The 26,987-nt window shown below is 41.9% G+C and overlaps 1 protein-coding gene across 1 annotated transcript in view; it reads left to right on the top strand.

The window, feature by feature from the left end:
- elmo1 (engulfment and cell motility 1 (ced-12 homolog, C. elegans)) overlaps window positions 1-26,987 on the top strand; it is a 72,924-nt gene that overhangs the window by 25,783 nt on the left and 20,154 nt on the right. Inside the window, exons 9-16 of the mRNA XM_085347043.1 lie at window positions 397-548; window positions 661-739; window positions 2,027-2,077; window positions 2,491-2,613; window positions 3,125-3,253; window positions 4,970-5,074; window positions 6,427-6,535; window positions 21,790-21,926. Of these exons, the coding sequence (XP_085203169.1) occupies window positions 397-548; window positions 661-739; window positions 2,027-2,077; window positions 2,491-2,613; window positions 3,125-3,253; window positions 4,970-5,074; window positions 6,427-6,535; window positions 21,790-21,926 (885 nt within the window). The remainder of the gene's footprint in view (window positions 1-396; window positions 549-660; window positions 740-2,026; window positions 2,078-2,490; window positions 2,614-3,124; window positions 3,254-4,969; window positions 5,075-6,426; window positions 6,536-21,789; window positions 21,927-26,987) is intronic.

Here is a 26,987-nt window from a genome sequence, read left to right as displayed (position 1 = left end):
ACATTTACAGCCTCTGCAATGAAGCTTGTCCTATGATAATGTCCCGAAGCTCAATGTCTATAAAAGTGTTTGGCAATGGTTCGATTTTCAGGACATAAACATTAAAGGCAAAAATACTCATTATGAGATGTGTGTTTAATTTTTTCCCTCATCTCAAAGTGTTTCTATTTTTTTTTTTTTTTTTTTTACCTTTGTGACCTCTATGAAATGTGTTTTTGTAAAACATGTTTTCAGAGTTTGTACCTAAGTTTGAATTTAAACTTTTAAAAGTTATGAAATCTTTTCCATCCTATTTTTCCAGGATCCTATTGCCTTAATTTTCAATCAAAAATTGCTATGCAAAATTTAACCGTGTCTGCGACAGATCCTCTAAACGCTTTGCCCTGTTTTTTTCAGATTGCCAGCTTCGTGAACAAGACGGCCATGGACACGGCAGTGCTGCAGCGCTCCCTGGCGATCCTGGAGTCCATGGTGCTCAACAGTCAGGATCTTTACCACAAGGTGGCACAAGAGATCACCATTGGACAGCTTATCCCGCATCTTCAGGGGTACGTGAACGAAATTCTTCTTTTTTAACATTAATCGAGCTCGCTGGTTTCTGAAAAGCTTCATAGTGATAAATGCCTTTAACCTCCTATTTGGACTGTGTTTTAATCACAGGACTGATCAAGACATTCAGACCTACACTATAGCTGTCATCAATGCTTTATTCCTCAAAGCTCCTGAGGAGAAGAGACAGGTGAGGCTGCGGTGCACGCACACACACAAATACACTGCATATACTGTATCGTGCATCATTTCATGTTGCAGTCATCAGCATTTTTCAACTCTAACAGTGTCTAACTGTGTCTTTTGTATGCATCCGGTGTGCATCTGTATACGAAACTATAAAACATCTGCAGTGTAGTGCAATAAATAAAACCTGAGTGTAAAGAAGTGCTACCATGCTCCCATTTCTCCAGTCTTTCCCGCACACACACACGCTCTCTCACACATGTCACGCGTTGCCCTGTAGCTCATCACATGATCCCTTGCCCCAGCATCATAGGGTCCAGGGATGCGCTCTGACATTAATAATGAATGATGCTAACACAGAGCCTTTCTCCTGCGCAGCGCACAAAGTTGAAGGCACGCTAGACCGAAACGAGCTTCGCCGCAGTGCTGAAAACAGACTGCGTGTGGCTGTTTATTATCAATTTAACACTTTTTGTCACCGATCTTGCTCAGAGAAGATGTTGTGTTTTATAAGACTCTGTTTAGGGGACAAGCAAGCTGTTTCTCTTTTAGCTCAGGTTACGTGTTTGTGTTATTTCTGCGAACAGGCCGCTTTTAAAACGTGGGGCTGTGGGACCACAAACTAACACTAATCCTGATCGTTTATTTCAGCGTGATGCAGAAGATGTGAGGTGCTGGCTGCACTCTTTTTGTTTTGTTTTTCCTCTAAGGTCAAGAGTGTTTTGTGTGTCTGTGTGCGTGCGTTAAGGACTCGACCATCAGTAGACCTATTATTACAAACCCCCAGACTGTCACCGTTCTGCTGACTCTGTTGCCCCCCACCCCCCTTTCTCCCCTCTCGCCACAGGCTGCTCGGCTGACAGAAAATGTTTTTTTTAACCTCCTCTCACACTTTTTTTTTCTCCTCCACATTCACTCACTCACTCACCCTCTCTGTCTCTCTGTCTCTGACTTTGTTTCTTCACTGCACACGATATGGTAGTATGATGAGCACATTGTGGACATCCTAAATTGTCCCCTGACAGTAAGTGCACCCTTGATTAGCACCCTTTGTAGTTTGCACTGTAGAAGACAACAGTTAGTGCATTTAGTATCCCTTCTTAAGTTCCTTTTTTTCGGATGGCTTTCTTACTTTTTTAATTAATTAATTATGTATTTTTCATTTTTACCCGTCTTAATTCCTCATCGTAGCATGGACAATCCTAAGACGCTTTGTCTTGATATGGCGTTGTGTCTCACTCTCTCTCCCGCTCTTCCCTGTTCCTCCCCACTGTTCTTTCTCCCCCTTTAGGAGATGGCCCATATTCTTGCCCAGAAACAGCTGCGCTCCATCATTCTCAGTGTAAGTCTACCCATACCCTTCTCCTCTTTACCCCTCCAGTGTCTTCCTCTGTCTCCTCCTCTCTGTCTTTGTCTCTCCCTGTTGCTGTTCGAGTTTCAACCTCTTCTCTTCTGTAACAAAAATGACACCTGCCACATCTTTCTCTGTTTCACCCCCTTGGTCGTTATCTCTTGTGGATACTTTTTCCACACCTGTTCCCTTTTGTCTCTTCATCATCTCTCTCCTGTGTGAAATCTCATTCTCCGTCCCCTTTTCCTTCATCTGCCTTCTAATCCTCGCCATTCATATCCAAATCCTCTTATTCCTCTTTGTCATATCTTGTCGTCCTCCGGCATAATCCACTTCTCGCCTTTCTGACCCTAAACCCTTTCCCCTCTCCTTTACTTTTCCCATTTGTCCTCTACGCCATGCAGAATGTGATCCGGAGCAACACGCCCATTAATGATGAGATGGCACATCAGCTGTACGTGCTGCAGGTTCTCAACTTCAACCTGCTCGAGGACCGCATGATGACCAAGATGGATCCTCAGGACCAGGTGTGGAGTGGGACAGTCAATCAAAACGGGTGGTGGTGGGTGTGAAAAGGGAGGGAGGTAGATTATCATCTGCAGCGGCTTCATTTCTCAGCTCAACAAAGATCCCAAACAGACTGCTAATACGTTAAAAGCATCCCTGAATAGAAAAACACTGTAACGACTGGATGGATCATAGACTGACTTTCAGGTTCGTTGGAATTGTACAAACTCTGTTTTTGCCGTATATACTCTGTTACCATGTGTGTTTGTACCTCTCCCCCCATTTTTACAATCATTAATCTTCTGTTCAGTGGCTCGTGGGTTGTTTGGGCTGGAAGCATCCAAAATAATAATAATTTTGGCTCAATATTTAAATCGGGGAATTGGCTACTGTCCAGATTGCCTAGGGAGCTGCGAGACCCCAGACGATGGAGAATGAGGGTGAAAGATTTTAAGACTGTAAAGTGGTAAATGGAAGAAAAGACTGATGGGTTTGTGAGCAGCGCTTTAACATTCCTCTCTGTGTGTGCAGGCTCAGAGAGACATCATCTTTGAGCTTCGGAGAATCGCCTTCGACGTAGAGTTGGAGCCCAACAACAGCGGCAGCATTGAGAAACGCAAGTCGATGTACACCCGCGACTACAAAAAGCTTGGCTTTATTGTAAGTCTTTTTAGAGGGCTTCGTTAATCCGCTTCCTCTCTGATGTTATCCTCCTGGTAAAAAAAGCTTCTTTTAAACATATCGCAGCTAGTGCAATAACAGGCTGTATATCAAAGATAAACAAAGCTGACATGATGTCACCCACTGGTTTGCAAACTTCCTAAAGTTAATGATTTTGGCTCCTGTGGTCTTTGAAAGCCACATATCACAAGTGAAGTGGAGATCTCACTGAGAAACTGAGGATGTTCCACACTTACACAGGATAGTCGTGACCCAAAGGTTACTGATTCATCGTTCTTTGACAATGAAAAGAAGAAAAGGACTATCATGTTGTATTAACCTGTGACTATAAACTCATCATGCTTATGCTTTGGCTTTGCTGTTCATACCCAGTAGCTACATTTTTTGTACAGCCTTGGATGCAGTGTACCAAAATAAGTATAGTATTGTGGAATGTGTGTGTTCATGTGTTGCTTTTGTGTTGTATGCAGCAGTCTAACTATGGCATAAGAACTTAAGCAAAGCCACTGTGGCTTGGTGTAAGCCCAGAGCCGTTTCGGGGCTCTTCCCATTCACACTCCGACTGCAGTGTGCTCAGTAGAGATAAGGCCAAATTGGCCTGTCTTGTCTCCACTGTGTGGAGAAAACCCACCCTAAAAATCTTCTTGACACATTTAAAAGTCAAGAAGATTCTCGGAGTGACGCGTCTTCGCGTGTATCTGTGCATTTAATTGTTAGTCGTCTGCAATGTCTGGAAATAATTACGTCTGACAGACTTTCAGCACAAACGGTTTCTTCCTGCATGTCTGATGCAATATTTAGATGTTAAAAGTAGTGCCTGTGTTTTTGTTATTTAAAAGTTTTGAGTCTGATTGTTGAATATTGTTGAATATTTTAGTATAAGTTAGTATTTCATATTGTTCCTTCCCCATGGCCCTTCGCTTCCAGTTAGAGTTACTTACTATATTTCGAAATTTACTTGAGTTTAGTGTCGTAACTACGATATCCATCTCCAAAATGTCAACTTTTAGCCCAATAATCTTTTGCATTTCACCTACTGTGGAAGATATTTTAAGTGTTTATACACTAGTAGAAGATATTCAGACTCTCAACAGACAGATATATATATAAACACATAGCAAGGCTTGGAAAACAACCTTTTTAGTAGTTTCCATTGTAGTAGATCTTACAGGGTATCAGCCATGAGTGTGAAGATCATGTATCTGTTTAATAATCAGCGACAAGTGGTGTATTTTTTTTTACTTAACAGATTTCAAGTGGGCAGAGCTCTAGTTTTAAAAATAAAGTCTGCACCAATTATAATTTTGCATTATTTTAACCTAAATCTAATTACAGTGGGTTATTTGAGACTGCCAGCCTGCTGCGAATAAATCAGATCAATCCACACCCACACACTCCTCAGTACTTTTCTACTGTTTGTTTAGTGTTTTTTTTATTAACATTGTCTTTAATGGAATCAAAAGCTTTGAGGGGCTTTAAAAGGATGACCTCCTGCTCCAATAATGCGGCCCTAAAACTCCAAGTTTCCTCCCTGACAGAAGGAGTGTTTATGTTGTGCATGTGATCCCTCAGCTGGGGGGGAAAAGGGGAAATGGGATGTTTAATCGATTATATCAAAGAGATTAAAGGTTAAAAAGAAGATTTGGTGAAATGTGTTTAAAAACATGTCTCACACTGCACCTCTGTTTTTCTCAGAACCATGTGAATCCAGCTGTGGATTTCACCCAGATTCCTCCAGGCATGCTGGCTCTGGATAACATGCTGTACTTTGCCAGGCACCACCAGGACGCTTACATCAGGGTAAGCACGCACGTACAACCCTAACGCACACACAAATGCCGCACAGAGATTCCTGTAGTGTCCTACAAAAGCCTCACTTCCCTCCAGCTCATTCAGTCACTGAAGTTTCTGGCTCGTTCTCAACACATCTTTCAGTAAAACTGCATTTCACGAGGTTTCTCAGCCCTGACGATAAAACTTATTTAATTTCTTTCACCGCCAGTCTCTAAACAATGCTGCACTGACATTAAGTGCTTTTTGTCATCCTTTCATGATAGCCAGCATGATTTTATACAGCTTTCATCATTATGTGTGTGACGGTTTCTAGACACGATTGTGGGAAAAGAGAAGCGTTAGTGGTGCCCGCTCAGCCCTTATCAGACGAACAGTGGGAGAAAACACAGCCTTCAATTCCACAAATGAAACTGTCGCCAGCTAAAATGATTGGGACCTTGATGGCCTCGGTTATGGCGTGCTGCCACCATCCACGTAATTAGAGTGGGGTTTTTTGCTGATGACTTTTATGTGTAGATTTAATTTATGTTAATCCACGAGCTCTAAGGGGTCAGATAAGGTCAAGAAAAAGACTTATAGTTTCTACCTCAGTGTTTATTAGTAAAATACCTTCAGTGTGACATTGAACCCTTTTAAAAGGGTTTAAGGCCCCTGCACCTAATTAGTGTCAAAAATGCAATGCGTGCTAATGCTCACCTGTCACTGCAGCAGGTAGCTCTGAATGTTTGATTTTACACCGGATAGACTTCCTGACACAACTCCAAAGGGCATTTGTTTCCCAGGCTGGAATTAAACCAGCGACTTTTCGCTTTTCCAAGTGAATCTGCTTTAACCAAACCCAGTAAATGCTATTAATTCCTGTCAGTTAACCTGTCAGAGTGGAACACAGCGCAACATTACAAATTATTCTTCACATAGAGCTGGGGTATCAAACATAGGATCTGTGGGCCAGAATCGGCCCAGCAAAGACTCCCATCCGGCCCCTTGGATGGCTTTGGAATATACGAAGGAGGACATAAATTATGGCTTTTCCTACTGATAAAAACACCACTCACTGCTATTCATTCTGCACCAAAGTAATGAAGTAATAGATTAAAAAAAAAACCGAAATTACAGTGAAAAATCATGAACTTTTCTATCAAATATATAGAAGCAAAAATTAAAAGAAACAAAACAAAAAAAAATAATTTTCTGTAAATTAGGAAACATTCAGTTTTTTAATTAGTCTGAGCAATTTGCTTTTTTTTTTCAGCCTTCGGGCAACACACTCACCAGAAATGTCTTTTTTTGTTTTATAGCCCTGAGGAAATACAGTCCTTATTTCTTGCCTGGCTTATTTTATAACCTCTTGTTTCCAGATTGTCTTGGAGAACAGCAGTCGAGAAGACAAACACGAGTGTCCGTTCGGCCGCAGCAGCATCGAGCTGACCAAGATGCTGTGCGAGATACTGAAAGTGGGCGAGCTCCGTAAGTCTATATCAGCAAACGCACACACACACACACACACACACACACACACACACACACTTTGCACACACTTTGCACACACTTTGCACACACTTTGAATAAAGACATAAAAAAACCCAAGATGCTTTACATGCAGAGATGCATATAGTTGTGTGCAAGAATACAAACATCCAGAGACACAAGTACACACAGCCCCTAACTGTTAAGATGAAAGCAACCATTATGCCCTGTAATTGTGCTGCCAGGAGTTCATTATTTAGTGATGCACCTCGCCCCCACGGAGCCCCTTTTCAGCCTAATATGCCGCCTCTGGACGGCACACTGCGCAGAGAAAGAGACGCTGTGCCTACGTCCACTTCAAATTGATGTGCCCTTTTCATCTGTCTTTACTTGTTTAAATAGCTGAGCTGGTCTCGGTTCCAATCCAGACTGACCCCTGCTGCTGCCTGTGGGGAGGAAGGAGGCATTTTTAGCTCAGTTTTAAACAGATCTGCCCTTTTCTTCTGCTTATATTCTTTTTTTCCAGAGGAGTTGGCTGCAGTGCAGGTTTTTGTTTTTTTATACTCTTGTCGGAAAATTGTCCCGATAAAAGTACCAAGCTAGGTTTCAATACCAGATAAGAAAGTGTGGAAACACTGCTTTTTTTAAACGTATTGTAATTGCCCTGTCTATTTTAAACATGCTCTTATCTCTGCCAGACTGAGCTCTAACGCTACATTTCTATCCCCGACTTTCCTACCTTGGTCACATTCTGCCTGCTCTACTTTTATCCCGCGAATGACCTGTAGACACGTCCTGACCGGGAGAGATGGGCTGGGTGAGTGCAGGGCACCGGTGGTGTGTGAAAACATGCTGAGCTTTTAGTTTTTCATGTTTCAGTGATCACTTTCATTCTACTCTGTGTTTGCCTGATGATTCTTTGCAGCAGATCTCTGGGTTATATTTATATTCCGTGTATGTCAGTGCTCTTTTTTTTCTTTTTTTAAATCCAGTGCTTCACTCCACGTGCCCTTTAGGCCTTTTCTCTTAGCAGACTGAAATTCTTCACTTCAGTCTCTCTTAGAAATATCAGTTTGACCTCATTCGTACCAAAATACAGAGGAAACAGCCAGACTTGTCCCTAAATAGGGAAACATGTGTATCTCTAAGGCTTTTTCTAAGCTTCGAATTGAAGGGCTTATGCAACAGAGCTGGATCCCTGGGATGAATGCCAGACTGTCATTATAAATAAAACTTTCTGTTTTTGAGAGACTTTCTCCTTCAAATACAGTCCAAATTTCCCCCCCTCCCAAAACAAGATTTTGGGATTCACTTTGAAATGTAAGAGCCGTGATGCCAGCTTTTGAACTGTGCACTCATAACGAGCCGGATGGTCCCTCTCTTCTTTAGCCCGAAGGATGCGACTAAGCTGATGATACTGTTATGTTATGACACAAAAAAATTCCCCTCCAGGACCGGATGCCCTAGTTGAATTATAGCAGTGACCTTGACTCGTACTTTTCAGCCTTTCAGTCCCCAGTGGCTGTATAATGTCCCCTTTACTGAGGGTGTTAGTCTGGGACACTGAACATACCATTAATATTTATGATGCAGCAGACTGTGTTTATGTATTTGTGAAATGGGAGGGCAGATAAGAATTGCAAAGGTGAACCCATAACCTGCAGAGAATGACCGATCTATCTGCGATATTATGCTCTGCTGACATGATAACGGCACATACGCCTGGTTAAAACATGACACGATGGCTTTATACATAAGTAGGCCATCGTTGGGTACAAGGTTTTAAAAAAAATGGATGTAGAGGGAATGAAAGGAAACAAGGCAAACACTGGGGACAGGAGAGAAAAGACAACATTTTGATATATTTTTATTTACTGAGCTCTAAATCTTAATCTTCTCATCCATCTCCGTCAGAGCTCCAGTAAATATTTGCTCAGTCTCACACTCTTTGAACATTGTATGAGTCCAATCCTTATGAGAGGATGCCACTGTGCCCCAGAGTACTCATAAGCTGCATTGCTTTTCTCCTGTAGTGAGCTAAGTGCATTTTCATACACACCCCATTAGCCCTGTGTATATTAACACACACTAATGAACGTACGAGTAGGACAAATGTAACATGGGCCTGGCAGGTGCTTAGAGAGTGACGGCTAGTCATTAATAGAGTGTGCGTGCGTGCGTGTAGCACTTTCCCCAGAGAGATGATGGTGGAGAAATGAGTCTTGGCTCTACACTGACATCATTTGGTTGACCTTTCGTTGGAGAAACAGTGAAATACCTGACACTAATGAGGATGTTAGAACTTTTCTCTTTTTATCAGCTTTGATGGTATTTAAGCCAAGATACTGTTGTGCGTTGTTCCACCAGTAACTTAAAATGTAACAGCGACGTTTCTCTTTATTGTAAGAGTTTGTACTGTGGAAAAAACTGTCTGTTTCTTGTTCACTACAAAAAAGTATGAAAACTAAGTCATGGACGAATAAATCTGACTCTTGACAGTTTGGAGGGCGGAGCCCAAAGGCCCTAATGTGATTGGTCACTTTCAAAGCGGTGACACCTCCACCTCTGTAAATGACAGACCACAGTGGTGCTAGAGATGGCAACGTTGTTTGGCCAGTTGGTAAACAGTTTTGGATAGGGCATCTAACATAGGTGGAGTTGCCATAGTAACATCACCTATTTAATTTAGGACTTACATTTTAAATTAAGTCTGTGGCTGTGAACATTTTTTTATGTTGTTGTTGATGTTTTGCTACTGTGTATTTTGTACTATGCTATTAACACGACACATTAACGCTAGCAAGTCTGGTTAGTTCTTAGAAGATTAACTGGTAGCTTGAATGTGTTTGCTAAATGTCTGGATAATTAGATGAATGGGTTTCAGATTTTTAGCGCTGACTTGCATCCTGCTGTCAAGATAAACTGTAAAAGCTTTGTAAAAACCTTGTTGAGCTTGTAAGTTTTTATGCAGCCCCATCGCTACAGCCCAGTAGTTCAATCAAAGACTGAAAAACATGAAGAAATTTAGTAATGGCTGGTGTTGTTTTTTGCCAGCCATCTACATGGTGATGCTTTTATTATGAGTGTGCTGCTAAGCTATTTCACCACTCATCTCAAAGCACCACTCTGACTCCTGTAAGCACAGTTGCACACGAGCTGCTGGAACGTCTGCATCCATCACTGTAAAACAGTAACTTAAATGTTCTTGTGAATAATGTTCCACCACACAGTCTTAGTGCTGCAGAAGATAAATAAGAAATTGATACACTGAGAAAGCTGTACTCCCTAAAACTTTGATGCTACCGAGCTACACGCTGATGCAAAGCTGCAAAACAGGAAAAAAGTGTTCGCTTTTTTTTTTCTTTTTTCTTTTTTTTAAAAAATCTGCTCTGTATCCCTTTGTGGATAAAGGCAGAAGAAAGAGACCGTGGATTAATGGTGACAGCAGCGACGTCTCTGTGGCTCATTTTCTCTCTCCATCTGTGTGAAATGCAAGTATGGCTCTGGCACGCAGACGCTCTCTTCTTGTTTTCTCACGAGGATGAAACGCGGAGGGATTCTGGATTTGCCGGGGCCTGCTGAAGTTGCCTTTCTTCCCTGCTCGCATCTTCAAGCGCTTTCATTCTAACAACATTTTTCTCACTTTTCTCAATTTTCGTTCTTGCTTTCATGCATCCTCCTTTTTTTATTTGTCCCTCTTGGTGTGTCTGAAGAACATCTGTCCCGCTCAGACTTGTAGTCCTTTCTCCTGCTTTTATGGTCTCGGTTGCTGTCTTTTCCCATGAATTTGACAAAAATGGCACAAGCACACCAGAAAGTAGCATTATACCATTGTCTAAAAGAAATACTATATAATCCACTCATGAATCTGCAGTGATAGTTTTCTTAGTCCTCGCTCAGGTGAACAAACTTTCTTCTATTCTGTTTTTCTATTTCACTCTATCCGTGTTTTGAGACCTTATAGTATTTTGCCTTTGTTGCTGTTGTTCAGATGTCACTGTACATATTTGATCTGCACAAAGGAGGCACAAAGGAGGCAAGCTTATATCAGCGCTGATAGAGCCTACATAATTCATAACAGCAGGTGTCACTCTCTGTCCTGCCTCCCAGTCTCTCTTTCTCAATTACTTCCATTAATACATACCTGTCCTGGCTCTATTTCTCCATTTCTGATGCCTCGCTTCGGATCCTAAAAGATTAATTGTCCCAACAGTGTTTCTGCTGGAACACGGGGCCTAATGGAATCTGTGTCTTTGAGACGCCGAGCCATGACTTCTCTCTCCCCGCTTAAGCCGGCCCATGGAATATTTATGAAGTTATTTAGAACAGGCCAGGCATGGTGAGTAATGGCCCTGCTTGGTGATTCACGGTGTGTCGTCTCTGTGCTGAGATGGAGAGCTGGGTGGTGAGGCATGGCGGGTCCAGGTAGGACGCACGCATGCTAGCAGACACGGATGCCAAAATCAAAAGGAGACCAAACCCCATTTCTAAGAACACAGAGAGAGGCAGACTGACGGTCACGTGATGTTCTTCAGGTTTGTTTCTGTGTCTTTCTTTAGAAAGCCATCAGCCAAGGTCAGAACAAAAGGCCGTGTACAGCACTTTGGTCAAATTCACTGTACATTTCAGCACATGAGCAGCATCGCAATAAGGAACATTTACAAAATTCTCTTAATTCAGTTTTGTTGTTTATATCGCCTCATCTGTGTATCTCTTACTTTAAGCAAAAATTTATTATACTGTTCATATATTTGCACCGCCTTCTAATATTCTAATAAACTCTAAGTGACGCTAGTTAGAGAGTAACGGGGCTGTTGTGATACATATGGCTAGTTGAGTCCAGTCACTCAAAGGTTTGTGTGTGGACTTGTGTGTATGTAGTATGTCCAAGCCCAGCAGGTGACTCAGAGTCATCCAAACTCATTAACCTCCCCTGCTGTTACCCAAAAAACAACACACACACTTCCACACATACACGTACAACCCTTGAGAGGTAACACAGTGTGAGATTAAAAGGCTGCTATGTGTTCGGACTGGGCCGCAGTGTGCCAGTGAGATGTAGTTTTTGCACACACTCACAGCCGCGAAATGGATATTCATGTTGGGACATGCAGCCATACACTCATGCAGAAGAGTAAATAGCAGCCACAAATATCATATCTCACATTCTCAGGCTTTTTAATCAGTCCGTTTCAAATGGAAAGAAACAGCTTCACAGCTTTAAAATGTATTTCATTACGTCTTTATGGTTTCTGATTGTTTTCTATGGCACGTTAGTGTCTGTAGTCGCTATCTTTGCTATCTGTACCTTAACTAATTTCTATCCGTGAGCACATCTGAGGGACGAACGTGCATTACACACCATGTGGTGCATAAAACAGTAAAACAAGCACGAGATTTCCTAATGCTGGGATATTTTTAGTGCCTAGCAGCAGAGTTTGCTCTGCAGGATTGATTTGAGACTTTTGGATTATGTTTTCCAGCCTAAAACTTGTAACCTAGCATGAGTCCAAGCACATCAGAAGTAATCGATTTTGAGTCATTTCACTTTTGATAGCATTATTCACACTTCTGATTTGACGAGGCATTTTCCAAATTCAGCAACTTCTCCAACTACAAGTATTAAAGTGTACAAACATTAAGTTTTAGCTGTGCATTGACGTGGAAGCCGATCGTCAAATCACAGCTGCCACTGCAAGCCACCTCATTTGTAATTCTCCCTCAGTGAATCAGGAGGAGATGATGGCAGAAGGATGTAAAGGCCAAGCGCAGAATCCCAAGTATCCCTCGAGTCATGACATGAGCATCTATTTGGCAGTCAGCAGCCACTTCTCACAGTTGTCAGTTGCAGGCTTGTGTTAACTGGGGGGAGGATAGCATTCTTCAGGGTTTTCCACTTCATAGCCTCGGGCATACACCAGTAAACGGATTGTAAATTTGAGAGCACAAACAACAACAAACTTGACAGATGGGTGCTTGAGAATCTCAATTTTTGAGCATCATTGGCATTTTCCAGAAACTCCCGTCCCCTGTCAGTTCTCAGCATGTTGTGATATACTAAAGTGGCTCAGTGGATGAAACATAAGCCAGCCTATGCAAGTGCTGCCGATCTAAATTTTGCTTGTATGTGTTTTTTGCTCTTGGAGGTCCTTGGATGTAATTTACCAGCAAACCATGCTCTCAACAATCTGTTTCCCCAAAAGACCTCTTACTGGCAGGCTGTCGAGGGTGAAATCAGACAATACAAAACCGCTGAGGTCTAGCGTCTTTATATAGTTGTAAAAGCACCAAAAGGTAGCTGCTGCGGAAGCTGAGAGTTACAAACGGGACAAAGTTTTCTGTGCTGTTAAAATGAAGGACGATGTGAATATGGTGTAAATGCACGTTTCTTTCCTATCAGATACAAAATGAGATCAAATGCAAAATTCTATCAGTGTAATCAAATATTCAAAAGAGGCCATTTCTGCACTTGGAGGTTAAATTGTGGTTGCTAGCTAGTTGTAGTTTGCATGGAAGATGCGGCTTGTCTGCAAATATTTGGCATTTATTCCCCGAGCTGTAGTGAAACATGAAAAAGTACAACACGACCTAAACTGAGACAATATGGCTTCAAAGTAAAAGCAAAAGTTCTCTCTTTCCAGTTTGTGACACAGGTTTCACAGGTTTCTACCGCTTGGTGAGCAGTTTGCAAGTGTTTGCAGACCAGTTGATGTCTTTCATACAACCTACTCTAACTGAAGTAATCATGGGGCGATTTTCAGCACAGAGCCTTACCATCACTTTCACAGTAGTGACTGCCAGCAACCAGTTGTCAACCAGATGGGGAATAAAGCTTTTTTCCTTAGTGACCAGTGGGTAAATGGGGCTTTAGCAATCAATGAAACCAATTGGGGAATACATCTTTTTGACCACTGATTGCCAGATGGCCACTGCTGGGTCTCTAGGCCTGCATGCCTGGGGCGTTACGCAGCATTTGTTCCTTTCCAAAAAGTGAGGGCATTCCCAGATTAAAAGGAAAATGCACGTTATCGTTTGCACCTGACGCAGCTACAATCTTATAAGTCTATTATTTTTACTCGATGCACAGTACCTGTGTATGAATATGTTTCGTTCGCTCGTGCAGGCTGTGTTTGTGTGCATACCGCACTAATGCACGAACACATATGTGCATGTAAGCTGGATCATTTTCTGTTGTTTTGTAATGATTAACAAACAATTCTGGTTTTTTGCATTTGGACCGCCGCAGACAGATTGTGTGTTTGTTTACGTAAGCATGACTCACGCCATCTGAGATATTCCTTCAGAAGAATCTGGCACGAGGCATAATAGAGTGCATGGTTTAGCCCCCATATTTTGCATATTAAGATATAAGTTGTGTTTAGTACCTTTAATAATTGCAACCCAGGCACAGCAGACTCACAAAACTCACAGCTGGATGCAAGCCTCATTGTAGCTGAGAAAGGAAGTCTGTGCGAGAAGATGCTGTGAAATTTGTTGGATTTCTGTCTCAGTCCACAGCGCTGATGGATTCACTACATGCCTCCCTCTGTCTCATTTTCCTTTCTCTCCATCTGTTACCCTCCTATCCTTTGCTCTTCCCCTGTCCTCTAATGCTTCTTGACCATTGTGAGCAACACCACATGCTAAAGTGGTTTTGTTTTGCAAATGAAAGCCCCCGAATTTCGAGGCTCCGACTTTTCCCTGTTTTTCATCCTTATCTAATCTGCATCCCTCCCTATAATGGCACAGTTGTTGTTGTTAGGAGATTCCAAATAAAACAAATGTAATATTTTGAACAAATGGTTTCCCGTTTATGTCTTGCATCTCTTGCACTGCCTCTTTTTCTTTTCTTTTTTTTAATCTTGCATTCCTGAGCAGAGCCTTGGACCAGCGACCCCCTTTCTGCTGGCATCCTTATTTAATGATCATTAGTTTCATGATTGAGATACTTTAATCAGAGCAGAGCCTTGCTGGTCTGGCCCAGATATTGTAAAGTTTTTATTGTTATTTCACATAGATTCCCGCCCCAAAATCTCATTGACCGTGCATTTGAAAGGGACACACTGACCCTATAACATTTGGCAGGGTCTTAATAGGCTCGTAGGATCATTAAAATCCCTGCTGAATTCATGTAGCAGTCTAGCACATAGATGGATCTACAAAAGCTCTCTCCCCTTAGATCCAGTATATTAGTAGAAACGCTACGCTTTGATGCATATAGGTTAGCTTTGATGTGTTTATTTTAAGCCTGATATCCATTACTTATGTGGTTTTAGTGACACTGTGCTGTAGAAATACACAGTCATGCAGCCAGCTGTGGTTTGCATCTCTGTGTACCTGCTGCTTTGGCATCCTGTACACTCACGCAAACAGTGACTGGATCCGAAAGATGATGCTGACGCTGCTTGCTGGACACACACACATACGCATGCACACATTCACACATTCACACACGCTCTCCCCTCATCACAGTTGGACATGAGGCCATGCTGGTATTGTAATTAGAGTGGGGATGACACTTTTTGCTGTGTATTCATGTGGCATAGCTGCAAGGTGACTCTGAGAGTTGTTGTGCTTGCTTTGTGCACGCTCACAGACACGCATGCACACAAACAAATACACAGCAGACCTTGACAGATGTCAGGATGGCATTCAGCCTCTGTCTTCCTCTCACACATGCATAGAGATGTGCGCTCATTCTCTTTGGGCAAATGCTTAGTCACCTCCCTCATGTCCACGACTCATCTGTTTGGTCGCCAGTTGAGTAATTAGCTTTCAGCCGATGTCACCGAGTCCTCGGAGCGATCACGTCGAATGGACTCTAATAACATGACGGGTGATGGCGGCGTACACACGCAAACGCGCACACAAGTCCACTTTAGGAACGTGACAGTGACCCTTGAAAGCAGCCCACGTCCCAGAAGATGGATGAAAGGAGAGGAGAACTGCCCGAGCCCCCTGAGTGGCCTCGTCTTCATGATTAAATTTGTTGATGTCGTGGAACATCACTGTACCGATGTGTCTAATTTAGTCTGCAGCCAATGGCTTTGAACTCCTCTCTGCTGACAGAACTTTAACATCCTATCAGTCAGGCCATGAGCTACTGAAGCAGTGTTAAAAAAAAAAAAAAAGTTCACATACGCCTTCGAGTTGTGATTCTGAATTATACATTTTCCAGTATTTTATAATATTTCTTTCCCTTTGGTGAAAAGAACTATAAAAATATCAACGTTCTTTTAAAAATTCATTCAAAAAGCCTAAACTTGCTCCTACAGCACCAGAAGTCTACTTATTATTTTATTACAATTGGTATAGATGATTTAAAAAGAGCCGATGAAGATGGTGCGTCTACACAGATGGCAAAACAATGTAGCAAAAACGTGTCAGGAACAAGTGGCAGCCTGTGAAGCTGCAGAGTCGATGCAGACGTGTCAAAAAGTGCAGTTCCTCAAAGGGCCAGAGATGTGAAAATGCCAAGGCTTACAGCAGAAATAAATATGCTTTCAGCCTGGTACAGAAAAAAAAAAAAAACTTGTCTCAGTAGCCAGACATGTGCATGGGCATGAATTTCTTTTAATAACTCGCTCGTTTACATTTTTAATGGTTATGCATCTTTTTAGTGGCCGGTGGCTGCAGACGCAGGTATCTGCAGATATTAGCTGTCTGCTAAGTTTCACCTCCGCTAATTGGAGTCGCTGAACTGAACCTCATGACTAAAAAAACGTGTTTAGGGTGCTGGTGAATTTTTCATGCAGTTTTCTAAATAAATGGCTTGCTGTGCATTTACTGGAAATAACGGACTGTCCGAGAAGTGTGTGCTCCAGTTTTTTTACAGTAGGTGAAATTCTATACTTATTTATATTTAGCACTAATTAGCAGGTATGTGTCGGTCCAGTGCACCTACACAACTGTGAGTGCTTTGCGCTTAGCAGGCAGACTGATTTCCACAAACCAGTCTGTGCGGTCTCTATTTGTATCGTGCTGTTTTGGTTTGCTTCTTTTTTCTATTCTAACTTGAAAGCTAAATTTATACCTTCAGTTCTTTCTTGTATATTTTGTCTGTCAGCTGTCGCTGTCTCTTCATTAATCTGAATGAGATCAAAGCTGTTATAGGGGCCTCATCTTAAGTTGCAGAACTTCTTGTTTTTCCTCTCTGGTTTTTCACAGCAATGGCTTTTTGTTTTGGGTCATTATCTGCATGCCAGATGTTTCTGTCTTTCAGATTTAATAATAATTTGAAGACCTACGTTTAGCCAGTGATGGGTGTTACTCTCTCTCAGTTCATCAGTCCTTCAGCTAAGCTGGACGTCAGGGTGTCTGTCCGTACCGACGCAGTTCATAGAAATCATTGTTTCTCCTACAGTTTTGGTCAGAATTGAGCTATCATGTCACTGAGCTTCCGGTTCTCTTCGGGATTTCAATGATCTGGAAAAAATAGCTTAACAGGCAGTGATTGAAACAGAGCATAGAATTGTTTGCATAGCCTCAAGCAGGAAGAAACAGGCATCAGTCACTACAAAGGCAACTATCTGTACCACCAAAGATGCTCTTTCATCATTTTCTGTTGAAAAAAGTATTGAACCAATGTTCTGCTGACCAATGTGAGCATATGGTCAAGCATGATTTAAATGAGCCATTATAGTGTCCTGTTACTTACTCTGAGCGATACAGGCACTGAACATCTGTATATGCAGATGGATGAAACACACACAGGACAAAGAATACTCATTAGAGCTGGGTTATAATATCACTCCAAGTGTCTGCTGTGGCCCCATATGCTTGGCCAGAAAGAGTCATAAATTGTGACTTTAACTGAGTATGAGTTCACGGCCGCCCTGCTGTTTCAGACTGTGTTTAGCCAGCTACAAGCAGAGTTCAGTATCTGGGTGTGTGTTCAATGATGTGAGTCTTCATAAAGTCATCAAAATATAAACTCATGGTGTAATGTACTTTCAAAACACGCACACACACACATATATATATATATATATATAGAGAGAGAGAGAGAGAGAGAGAGAGAGTAAAATGTTACTTGAAATATGAAATTTACACTAACTTTCTTAATGGAAAAAGACCAAAAATCAGTTTTTTTTTGGTAGAATACAGATGAACTCTTAAGTAGGAAGTTGTTGTTGTAATGGTCTGGACTTTATTTGTTTTACTTTTTTATTTTTAATTGTGGGGTTGAATTTAACCCTGAATGTGTGCATTTTGACCATCATCCTATTGCTTTATTGAAACAGCAACGAGTGGATGAGTCACCCCTTTAATGGTCTATTTTACTCAAAATGGGACAAAATTATGGAAAATGAACGTCTTGCTTTAATAAAAAAGAGCTGAAACCAGCAATTGAGACATTAAACTCAGTAAGAAAATTTTTACTTTACTAACTTTACTTTATTGATTTATATAGCACTCTTCACAGGATAAAAAACAAAAAGTGCTTCACAATAACATAAAACAGTACAATTAAACATACAGCACAAATCTAATTAAAAGCTAGTCTAAATAAGTGAGTCTTAAGATGATGTTTAAAAGAATGAATACAATCCAGGCAACGTAGAGATGGAGGGAGAGAATTCCACCGCTCTAAAAGATCTATCACCTCTGGTTTTAAAACGTGCTCGGGATACTACCAACAGCCTTTGATTGGATGATCTCAGGCTGCGAGGTTCTAAAAGATCAGAAATATAGGCAGGAGCGTCATGATTCAAAGCTTTAAAAGTCAGTACTAAGATTTTAAAATGAATCCTAAAATGTACTGGAAGCCAGTGTAATGAGCGTAAAAATGGTGTAATGTGCTCTCTTGACTGACTGGAGGAGGTGAAGATTCTTTTTGCTCAAACAAAGACAAAGACTGTTACAATAATCTAAGCGAGAAGAAATAAAACATGAATAATCATTTCTAACTCAGATTTAGACAAAAAAGGTTGCAGTTTGGAGATGTTTCTTAGCTCAAAAGACGTCTTAGTGGAGCCGTAATTCAAGTGAGAAATGGGATCGTTTACTTATAAACTTCTATCAATTAGATTGCAACCAGAAGAGTCGCCTCCTTCTGGCCATTTGAATGAATGCAGATTTTGACATTGGCTTCACTTTTCAAACCTGGAGGCTTGATCCAGTCTGTTTGCTGTCAAAAGTCAGACTGAAATAAGCCGTTCGCGTTGATTCCCGGCTCTGATTTCACTTGCAGCTGTTGAGAGTAGTTTTATTTTTTTTTATCATCTTAGTTGATTTTGCTACTCAGTGCAAGGCAGTATTGTAAGTGATTAAAACGTGGATCTTATATGACATAAAATCACAATTTCGATCTTTACTGTATATTTATTTTTTATATGGATACAACTGATCGTATCACAGCTAAAAACAAGTCTCTCAGTAAATTACCTTGGAGTATTCTCAACATCCATTCTAAATTTTAATTAAAAGTTTATTGCGTGACTCTGCAGGTTTCCCCTTTTAGAAGGACATTTTTAAAAGGTAGCTCCATTCACCAGTACTCCTTAATGTCAGGTCAGTAATGCCAGCCTGTGCACTGAAAGAAGTTTTCTAATGGATTCCTCCTTTCATGCACACAGCGTGATGTCTCTCAGCTTCAAATCGAGGTCGTGTGCATGATTTGAGACGAGCAGTAACAAGAAGCTAAATACTACTGTACATCGATTTCAGCTGCATAGCCCCTTAAGTCAGAATAATGGGCAATACAGTTTTATTGCGCCTCTATTTTCATTTCGTTATTGTGTTCATAGTGTCACTCAGAAAAATGCTAAACCGCCGCTCTGGTTAGGGAAAAAAACACAAAGGTTTGTTAAGGCTAGCGAGGCTTAAAGCTCTAGTTACCTAATCATGGCAACAAGACTTTGCACTCACACAGTTCCAGCTCCATTCAGGTGGATAATTTTAAGTGCCTTTGTGCAGTGTTGAGAATGATTCAGTGGCATTTCAGCTAGCTGAAAAAAGGGAAGTACTAAATTGTTCAGCATTTCCCTCCATATGAACTACAGCACTCTGCAGTCAAAAAATCAAATATCAAAAAGCTGAAAACAGCATCTATATGTAAACGTGATGTATTTAAATTCGAATGAACAGACTAAGGATCGCAGCCATTTCTCTGCTACAGTCGCATGAGAACCATTTAAGGCTCGTTCCTAATGTCGATTAAACGGCATCTTAAAGTGCACGTTTTGGTGTTTTGCTTTTTCCCACTTACCCTAAGCTAAGTGTGTTTGTATTCAACCATCCGCATTCTGTAAGCATTTGGATAACGGCGCTCTTTATAACCATTTGGAGCCATCCGCACAGTGCCATGTTTTACTTTCCCCCCTTAGCATCGGTGCTTCTGGAGGTAATAAAACCACCCTCGACTCAGCACGCTTTACAAAACCCAGAGATGGACAAATCTCTGCAGCATCACACCAGAGAGCTCGCTGTCTGTATCTCCAGAATAAACCTTGACATGTAATTCCCCTCACCTTGGCACCTTGGGGCTCTGTTGGTCCTATCAATAAATAACCCATTTAGCTCAAAGGTCACTTCAAACTTCAGCCTTCCCGACACCTTGTCCTTGCCAGATTAAAAAAAAAAAAGGGGGGGGGGGGGGGGGCTGTACTTGATTATTGAGGGAGTTTTTGTAATCTGTCCTTTCTTTTTTTATCTCTTTCCTCTTTTTTTTTTCCTGTCCCCGAGAGAAAGACTGTAGACTAAGCAGGTAGTCAGCATCTGTTTTGGCTCACCTCTATTAGCTTCCTGATTGACTACTGGCACGGGTAACACATTTCCCCGGATTCCCCTCTCGCCCTCCCCTTAATCTCGCATCTATCGCTTCAAATCAAGGCTCAGGTCGCTGTGCCCGTGGGCTGAGGGCATCACTCATTATACTGTGAAGTTTCAATTGCAGCCTGACCCCTTCCATCCAATTTCATGGCTGCTCCTGGTGGGCGAGTGCTCCCGCTGCTCCATTCTGAAACTCTTTAAATGAACCAACCTTTGGCTCAGGGCCGCCACTCATCTCAGCAAGACGAGAGGGAGACGAATTTAGTTCAAATGAATGTCAAGCCTTGTTATTGTAGCTCTTGGTTAATGCGGTTTGGGCACTCAAGAGCCTCGGCTTTCTCTCTTCCCTCTCGTTCTTATTTCGTACATGCTCTCGCACAAATGGTGAGGATTGAAATGCTTCAGTGGGCCGCTAATAAAAAAAACAAACCACCTCTGGCTTTGGAAAATGGAAAGTCTCGACGTAGTCCACTTGGAGCCGTTTGCAGGTCACAGTTTGCCTCTGAGGGGCATTTTTGTGTTTGAAGTTGATGAGTGGCGAAATTTTCAATAACACGCAGTTTTGCTTCATTGGGAAACTGCATCTGTTTCTCTGTAGTGTTTTTCTTTTTTTTTTCTTAATGAAATAACCTTATAAACACGTCAACTTCCTGCCACGTCTGCAACGCTGAAGCAGACAATCCCTATCAGGCTTCTTAGATTTTCTCTAATGAACCGTGTGTCATATTCCATAATATTCTGTCGCTAGTGGAAATTACATTATTTTCAAGGTGCCTCTTTAATATACACAAACCTGATGATTCTGCTTTCACACTTAAGCGTCTCTGTGATCATCAGACACATTTGTCAGTGTAAAGCAGAACCTTTAGTGTATGATTTTATTTGTAATGTTTCTAGCTAAGTGATGTTTATTTGCCGTGGTTGTTTGTGTGGGATGCCCGTCCCAGTGTGCTTCTGTCAGGTGTCTCGACTCGAGCTTCAGGCCACAGTCCTTAATTGAAAGGAGCATTTGGGTTAAAATAAATGCACCTTTGCTTTGCTCAGCAACTGGCTAATCCTTTGGCATTTTGTTGTGCCTGAGGCTATCTGTTAACTAACAAGATCACACTTTTTAAAATATTTATAAATCTAATGATGAGTTCAGTGGTACCAGAAGTCACAGTTACAAACAAAATATCCAGACTAATGTAAGATGATTCGCTCTTGTGGTATTTGCACAAAACAAGCTGTTTGCCAGGCATCATGTCAGGATATCAAAGATGTTGCCTGAGCCGTCTTCTAGTTAGCGTAGCTTAGCATAAAGAGTGGAAACGGGGCCAACGGCTAACAGGGTCAAGCACACATACAGACTGTATATAAAATGTCATGTATGTCATGTTTCTGAGCTTTGTTTTTATTAGTTAAATGCAGCATTATTTGGGTTTAGTCAGATTAGAGCTATCTCCTCTGTACTTAAGAATCTGTATTTTTTGTGTCCACAGCCAGTGAAAACTGCCATGACTTCCACCCCATGTTCTTCACCCACGATCGCGCTTTTGAAGAATTCTTCTGTATCTGCATCCAGCTGCTCAACAAGACCTGGAAGGAGATGAGAGCCACAAGTGAAGATTTCAACAAGGTATGCTGCGTGCGTGTGTGTGTCTGTTCTTTTTCTTTCTTTCTTTTGAGGGAGCAGGAAGGTTGAGATGAAGACAAAACATCACAGTATTCATGAATATTATTGGGCCTAGGTTTTGGTTTTGTACTGAGCTTTCCACATAGATGTGTCACAGCTGGAAAAAGCAAGTAAGTGTGCTTGTATATTTCATCATTACTGCAAAGTTCATGCACAGCTCTATTTATTCATTAAGCATGGAGACCTCTTTAGTTTATTACCCCTCAGGCACAAAAAGGCTGATGGGGGATTGTCGACTAAGTTTGTGAATACAATTAGTCAAAAAAGAGGCGAAATAGGAGCTTCAAATTGATACCCTAGATGCCTCTACTAAAAATCTCAGATGAGTTTGAATGTCATTGACCTTGTTTTCTGAAATCCTTGTGAATGCAATTCTCTAGGAGGATTTTGAAACTGATACCACAGGTGTGCCTACTTGGAGGCCGAGGGGTAGCACTGCCTTTCGCCAGTATTTTCCTACTGGGATTAAGAAGTGGATTTTTTCATTTAAATAAGAGGAAATCTGGTGTAAGGAGCATCTTACAAAACTTAGCGCACCACTTAAAAATGACAAACCTAAATGCTGCAGTTTTACAGTTATCCATGCTCTTGTGATACTCATTATTCCAACATTTACCCAGTTGCACTCAGTTCAATATTCTGCAGCAAGGCTGCTCACTAAGACCTCGTATAGCTCTCATATCACGCCAGGTCTGATGTCGTTACACGGGCTTCTGATTAAATTTAGGATTCAATTTCAGTTCCTCCTCATCTATAAGGCCTTGAGTGGTCTGGCTTCAGAGTATATCAGTGAACTATTAATGCCATATATCCTTTTAGACCCCCTGAGGTCCTGTGAAGTGGGGGCTGATGATGGTAGCCAGTGCTAAACTGAGAACACAAGGAGGCTGTGCACCCCACTGCCGGTAAATGTTGCTAAGATGCGTTTATTTCTCGTAATATGTAAAATAAAACTTAGACACAAAGGGCTGAAAGATGTGACGGATGTGAAAGGTGTGATTTCTCAAACAAGATGCCGCAGATTTAGAAAGGAAGCTTGCACACATGTTGGAATATTTTTCCTGCATTGTTCTGCTCTGGTTCTGGTATAAAACATTAGCTTTCTCTGTTGGCAGAGAGAGCCCATATAAAGGCCCTACATCTTCATTTGGGGATCAGTGGAGTTTGGATGAAGATGACATACTTCCTGTTAGCTGGCTAATGTTGAATCGGCTCACACGGGAAATTTATGTAGGTGCATGGCCAGACGGTGTTGGTAATGAGGTGTTTATGATAGATATTGTATGTTGTGAAGTCAATTGGGCATCAGTTGTAGCAGACAGCAGATGCTCTGTGTCTTTTCTCTAATTTATCAAAGAAGTTACGATTACGTTACAACGTCAAATGCCAAACCGGTACGAGCTTTACCACTGAAGAAACCAGCCCTTATTTCAGCTCCAAGGGTAGATGCTGTGTGGTTCACTCTACCATAAGCAGACACACACTGTGCTGCATAATGGTGACACTCTAACTGTCAACTCAGACCTCAAGCGGCCCCGAAATATATCTTCAAAGTTTGTTTTTGGTTGAATTTGAATGGAGTTGGTGTGCATGAATAATTGCATCATCTTCAGGTGTTTCGTCGCAGAGTCAAATGATGGAAGACGGCAGTGGGAGTTTCATAAGCCGGTCTCAGTGTCAGCGCAAATGTAACTCGGTGTTCAGATGGAAAATTGATGGAAAACTCTCACGTTCAACTTTCACAGAGGAAATGAGAAGTGATATGGAAAATGTGTCGGTGTTGTTTCCAGACTTGTTTTGATCCAATGCGAGAGGCTTTAGGAAGACACCGTGTTGAGACCGAAACAATAAAAACCTTGTTGACTCCTTTTTAGCATTCGAGCAAATGTCAAAGCCACCTACTGTCGATTGATGTGCTCACCAGCAGCTGTGTTTTTATCTCCAGTTAATTTGACAGCGTGATTGTCCTGCTGTTGTTTTCCATTCACAACCGAATGGAAAATGAGTGATTTTCAGTGTTACACAAGAGATTTGTTATGTCACCTGATTGTCTAATAGACTGAAACTTGGGCTTTATTTAATAATAGACACAGAGTGATGGAATAATCTCCTAATTGACACTTATTGTAACACCACAACTGGCTAGTGATCCTGTTACCCAGTCCCCTTCCCTTCACATCGTTCACTTGAAGCTAGAATCAGTTTCAACTGATAGAGACAGAAGATGCTTACCTCCCCAGCCTCGTCTTTCATTGCGCATGACTTTGAAATTCAGCAGTAGCTGTTGATAGTAAAACCATTTGGTCTCAAGGACTGTGTGTCAGCTAAATGGGGCGTGTGGAGGTCAGTGCTTGCATCCTCTGCTTATTTCCCCTATGACCTTAAAAGGAAGCCTTGAGACATCTACCCCACCTGATGATATTTAAAAGTTGTCATTTCTACCTAATTTGGTAAAAAACGATCTAGTTTTTTGTTTTTATCTGTAGCTGAAGCAAAAGGATAGAGAAGAGGAAAATTCACACTGGGAAAGCTCAGATCCTTTTAAATGCAAAGTCTCAACTTGCTCAGTTTAAAATCAGAACGTGATACTTTGAACAAGAACGAAACAATTTAGTGGAAGCAGTTTATCCAATATATCGCTAAAAGGCAATAAAGAAAATTACAAATCACAAAAAATTAACATTTAAAGTCATAAAAAGCCTTTTGAATGTTTTAAACGTATCTCTCTGACAAACGTCTCAGTACATGAGCCCGCTGATCATTAACACCGAGAGATCTACTGCAGTAATTCAGCCAATTGCAAAGAGGCATGGTATTAGCATTTGGAAAATGTCTTGTTTTTATTATTGCCTGTGTTTTTAAGGAGTAAGAGTAGGAGAATTTCTTTAAATGAAGAGTAAAGGAGCAAGAAAATGTATAGTTTGGAGAAGGCCAGAGACAAATTTTCTAGATATGTCCTGCTTTAATTCAGCTGCTTTCTTGCAGAGAGTGCAGGAGGCAGGAAACATAATGGCCACTGGCTACCTGCGCTATTTTCTCATGGACGTAATGAGGCATTGCGTGAACTTTGTGTACGAGGCAGCTCACGGCGTAAAGACCATTTAATGCCGTGTGAATGAGTCAGACATTTGCTTTCTCACATGCAGCTCTGCCGAGTGATGTGGAGTATATGGATGCAGATTATCAGTCTTTGTTGCCGTTTGTCTTTATCGCCTATGAAGGAATGATTTTCACAAATAAATAAGTAAATAGCAGACATTCAAGCCCAGGTACGCTCTCTTGAACAAGCAGATATGGCTGTGCTATAAAAGGACCAGCCCGTACCTATAGTGTGTAGATGTGTGCCACAGCTCCAAATGTGCACACAGTATATAGGAGGGTATATCCTCTTTGGAGAGGACGCATGGATGTGTGGGTGGATAATTCCATGTGTCAAGTGTAATTCTGAGGGCGTCCACTTTAGATAAGGTTCCCATATGGCTAGATGTTCCTGTAGGTTCTACATTTGCCAGGCAGTCAGCTTTCTGAAGTGCTGAATACTTGTTGGGGAAAAAAAATCCTTGGTCAGGTTTTGTCTACGTTTGGATGTGAAGTGTGTGAGTAAATCTCAATGGTTCTTTCAGTGGCTGCATCTTCACGCTCGATGGAGCATCTGCCCAGTACACACACACACACACACACAAACTGTGGATTTAAGCTCATTTAAGACAAAGGCACAAGGCTTAAAAGAAGCTTAAAACACTATGGCGGTTAAGCCCGTGCACACAGCACCACTGCAGAGCAGCTGTACATTCTGCCTTATTGGTTTTTTGGATGTTCAAAAAAAAAAAAAAGACAAAACATGAGAGCATAAAGGCGTGTGTGCTGTGAGTACATGATGTATGTATGTTTAATAGAGGCAAGTCTGATGCTCCCAGGGCACAGCGCCGACCGTCAGCAACCGTTTCCCCTGTTTCCATAGCAACCGCTGTTCAATTACCTCTGCTGTGCTGCACTACTCTGGCTCTGTGTCGGTAAGATGGAGCCACTGTGCTGCATGCGTGCATGTGTGCATGCGTGCACGCTTGCGTTTGTGTGTGCGACAGCATCTATCAGAGACTGTCTTGTACAGCTGCCTGTCGTGCCTTCATCCAAACGTCTGTGCTGTGCGCCGCTCCTCTTCCTCCTCTTCTCCACAGGAGTGGGGAAAAAAACACCTTCATCTCTCTCTCTCTGCTCAGGCTCTTGGGAAAAAAAATCCCTCAGTGATGTAGCGGCTTGCAGCCACTCACAAAACCCCTCCTCCTCCTTCTCCCCATCTCTTATCCTTTCCTCCCTCCCTCTTCGTCCAAACTGCTCTCAGACAAACACACACACACACACACTCTTATCATGTGATCCACTTGCTGCACCACGATTGGTGTCTCTGATCGTGGCGTGTGTCCAATCAGGGCATAAGCCCCGAGATCAACCTAAGTGAAGCAGAGCAGCCTGGCTGATGCTCTTAGAGTCACAGAGGGAGGGAGGAAGGCAAATACAGAGGCATGCAAAAATATAGTAGAATTGAGATGGGTAAAGTTTTATGAAGGGGAAGAAGGCAGGGTTTTTTATTTTTAAATTAAAGAGAACATGCTGAAACAGCGAGTGAAGCAGGAAAGCTGATTTAGTAGGATAAACAGATTCGAAAAGGCAAACCGGAGGTGGTACACAAGCTGTGTTGACAGACAAGTCTCCCCTTATTGTGGCTAACGCTAAAGCTAACTGTCCACAGTCAGCTTGACTGCTCTTCCGAGGAGCCATCTGCTCCCTCCGTCCGTCCTTCCGTCCATCCCTCTCTCGCTGAGCTCTAAAAACTCCCGTTTCCTGGCAAAAGCACGAGGATTCGTCAGCCACTGTGGAGAGTATCACACCACGCTTGGAACCATGGAGGTGACATGTAAGTACTAAGAATGGAAATGAGAATGAGAAAGAGAGGCTGGTTTGCAATTAGCCTGCACGGATGGGGCGAGGGGAGGTGGTAGTAAG

This window comes from Diplotaxodon limnothrissa, linkage group LG22 (assembly GCF_057381915.1).
Source record: "Diplotaxodon limnothrissa isolate DT_005_m linkage group LG22, D_limnothrissa_male_GT1.1, whole genome shotgun sequence".
In the NCBI taxonomy this organism is placed as follows: Eukaryota; Metazoa; Chordata; class Actinopteri; order Cichliformes; family Cichlidae; genus Diplotaxodon; species Diplotaxodon limnothrissa.
The sequence above is the reverse complement of the archived record's forward strand: the minus strand, read 5'-3'. Positions and strand labels throughout refer to the sequence as shown.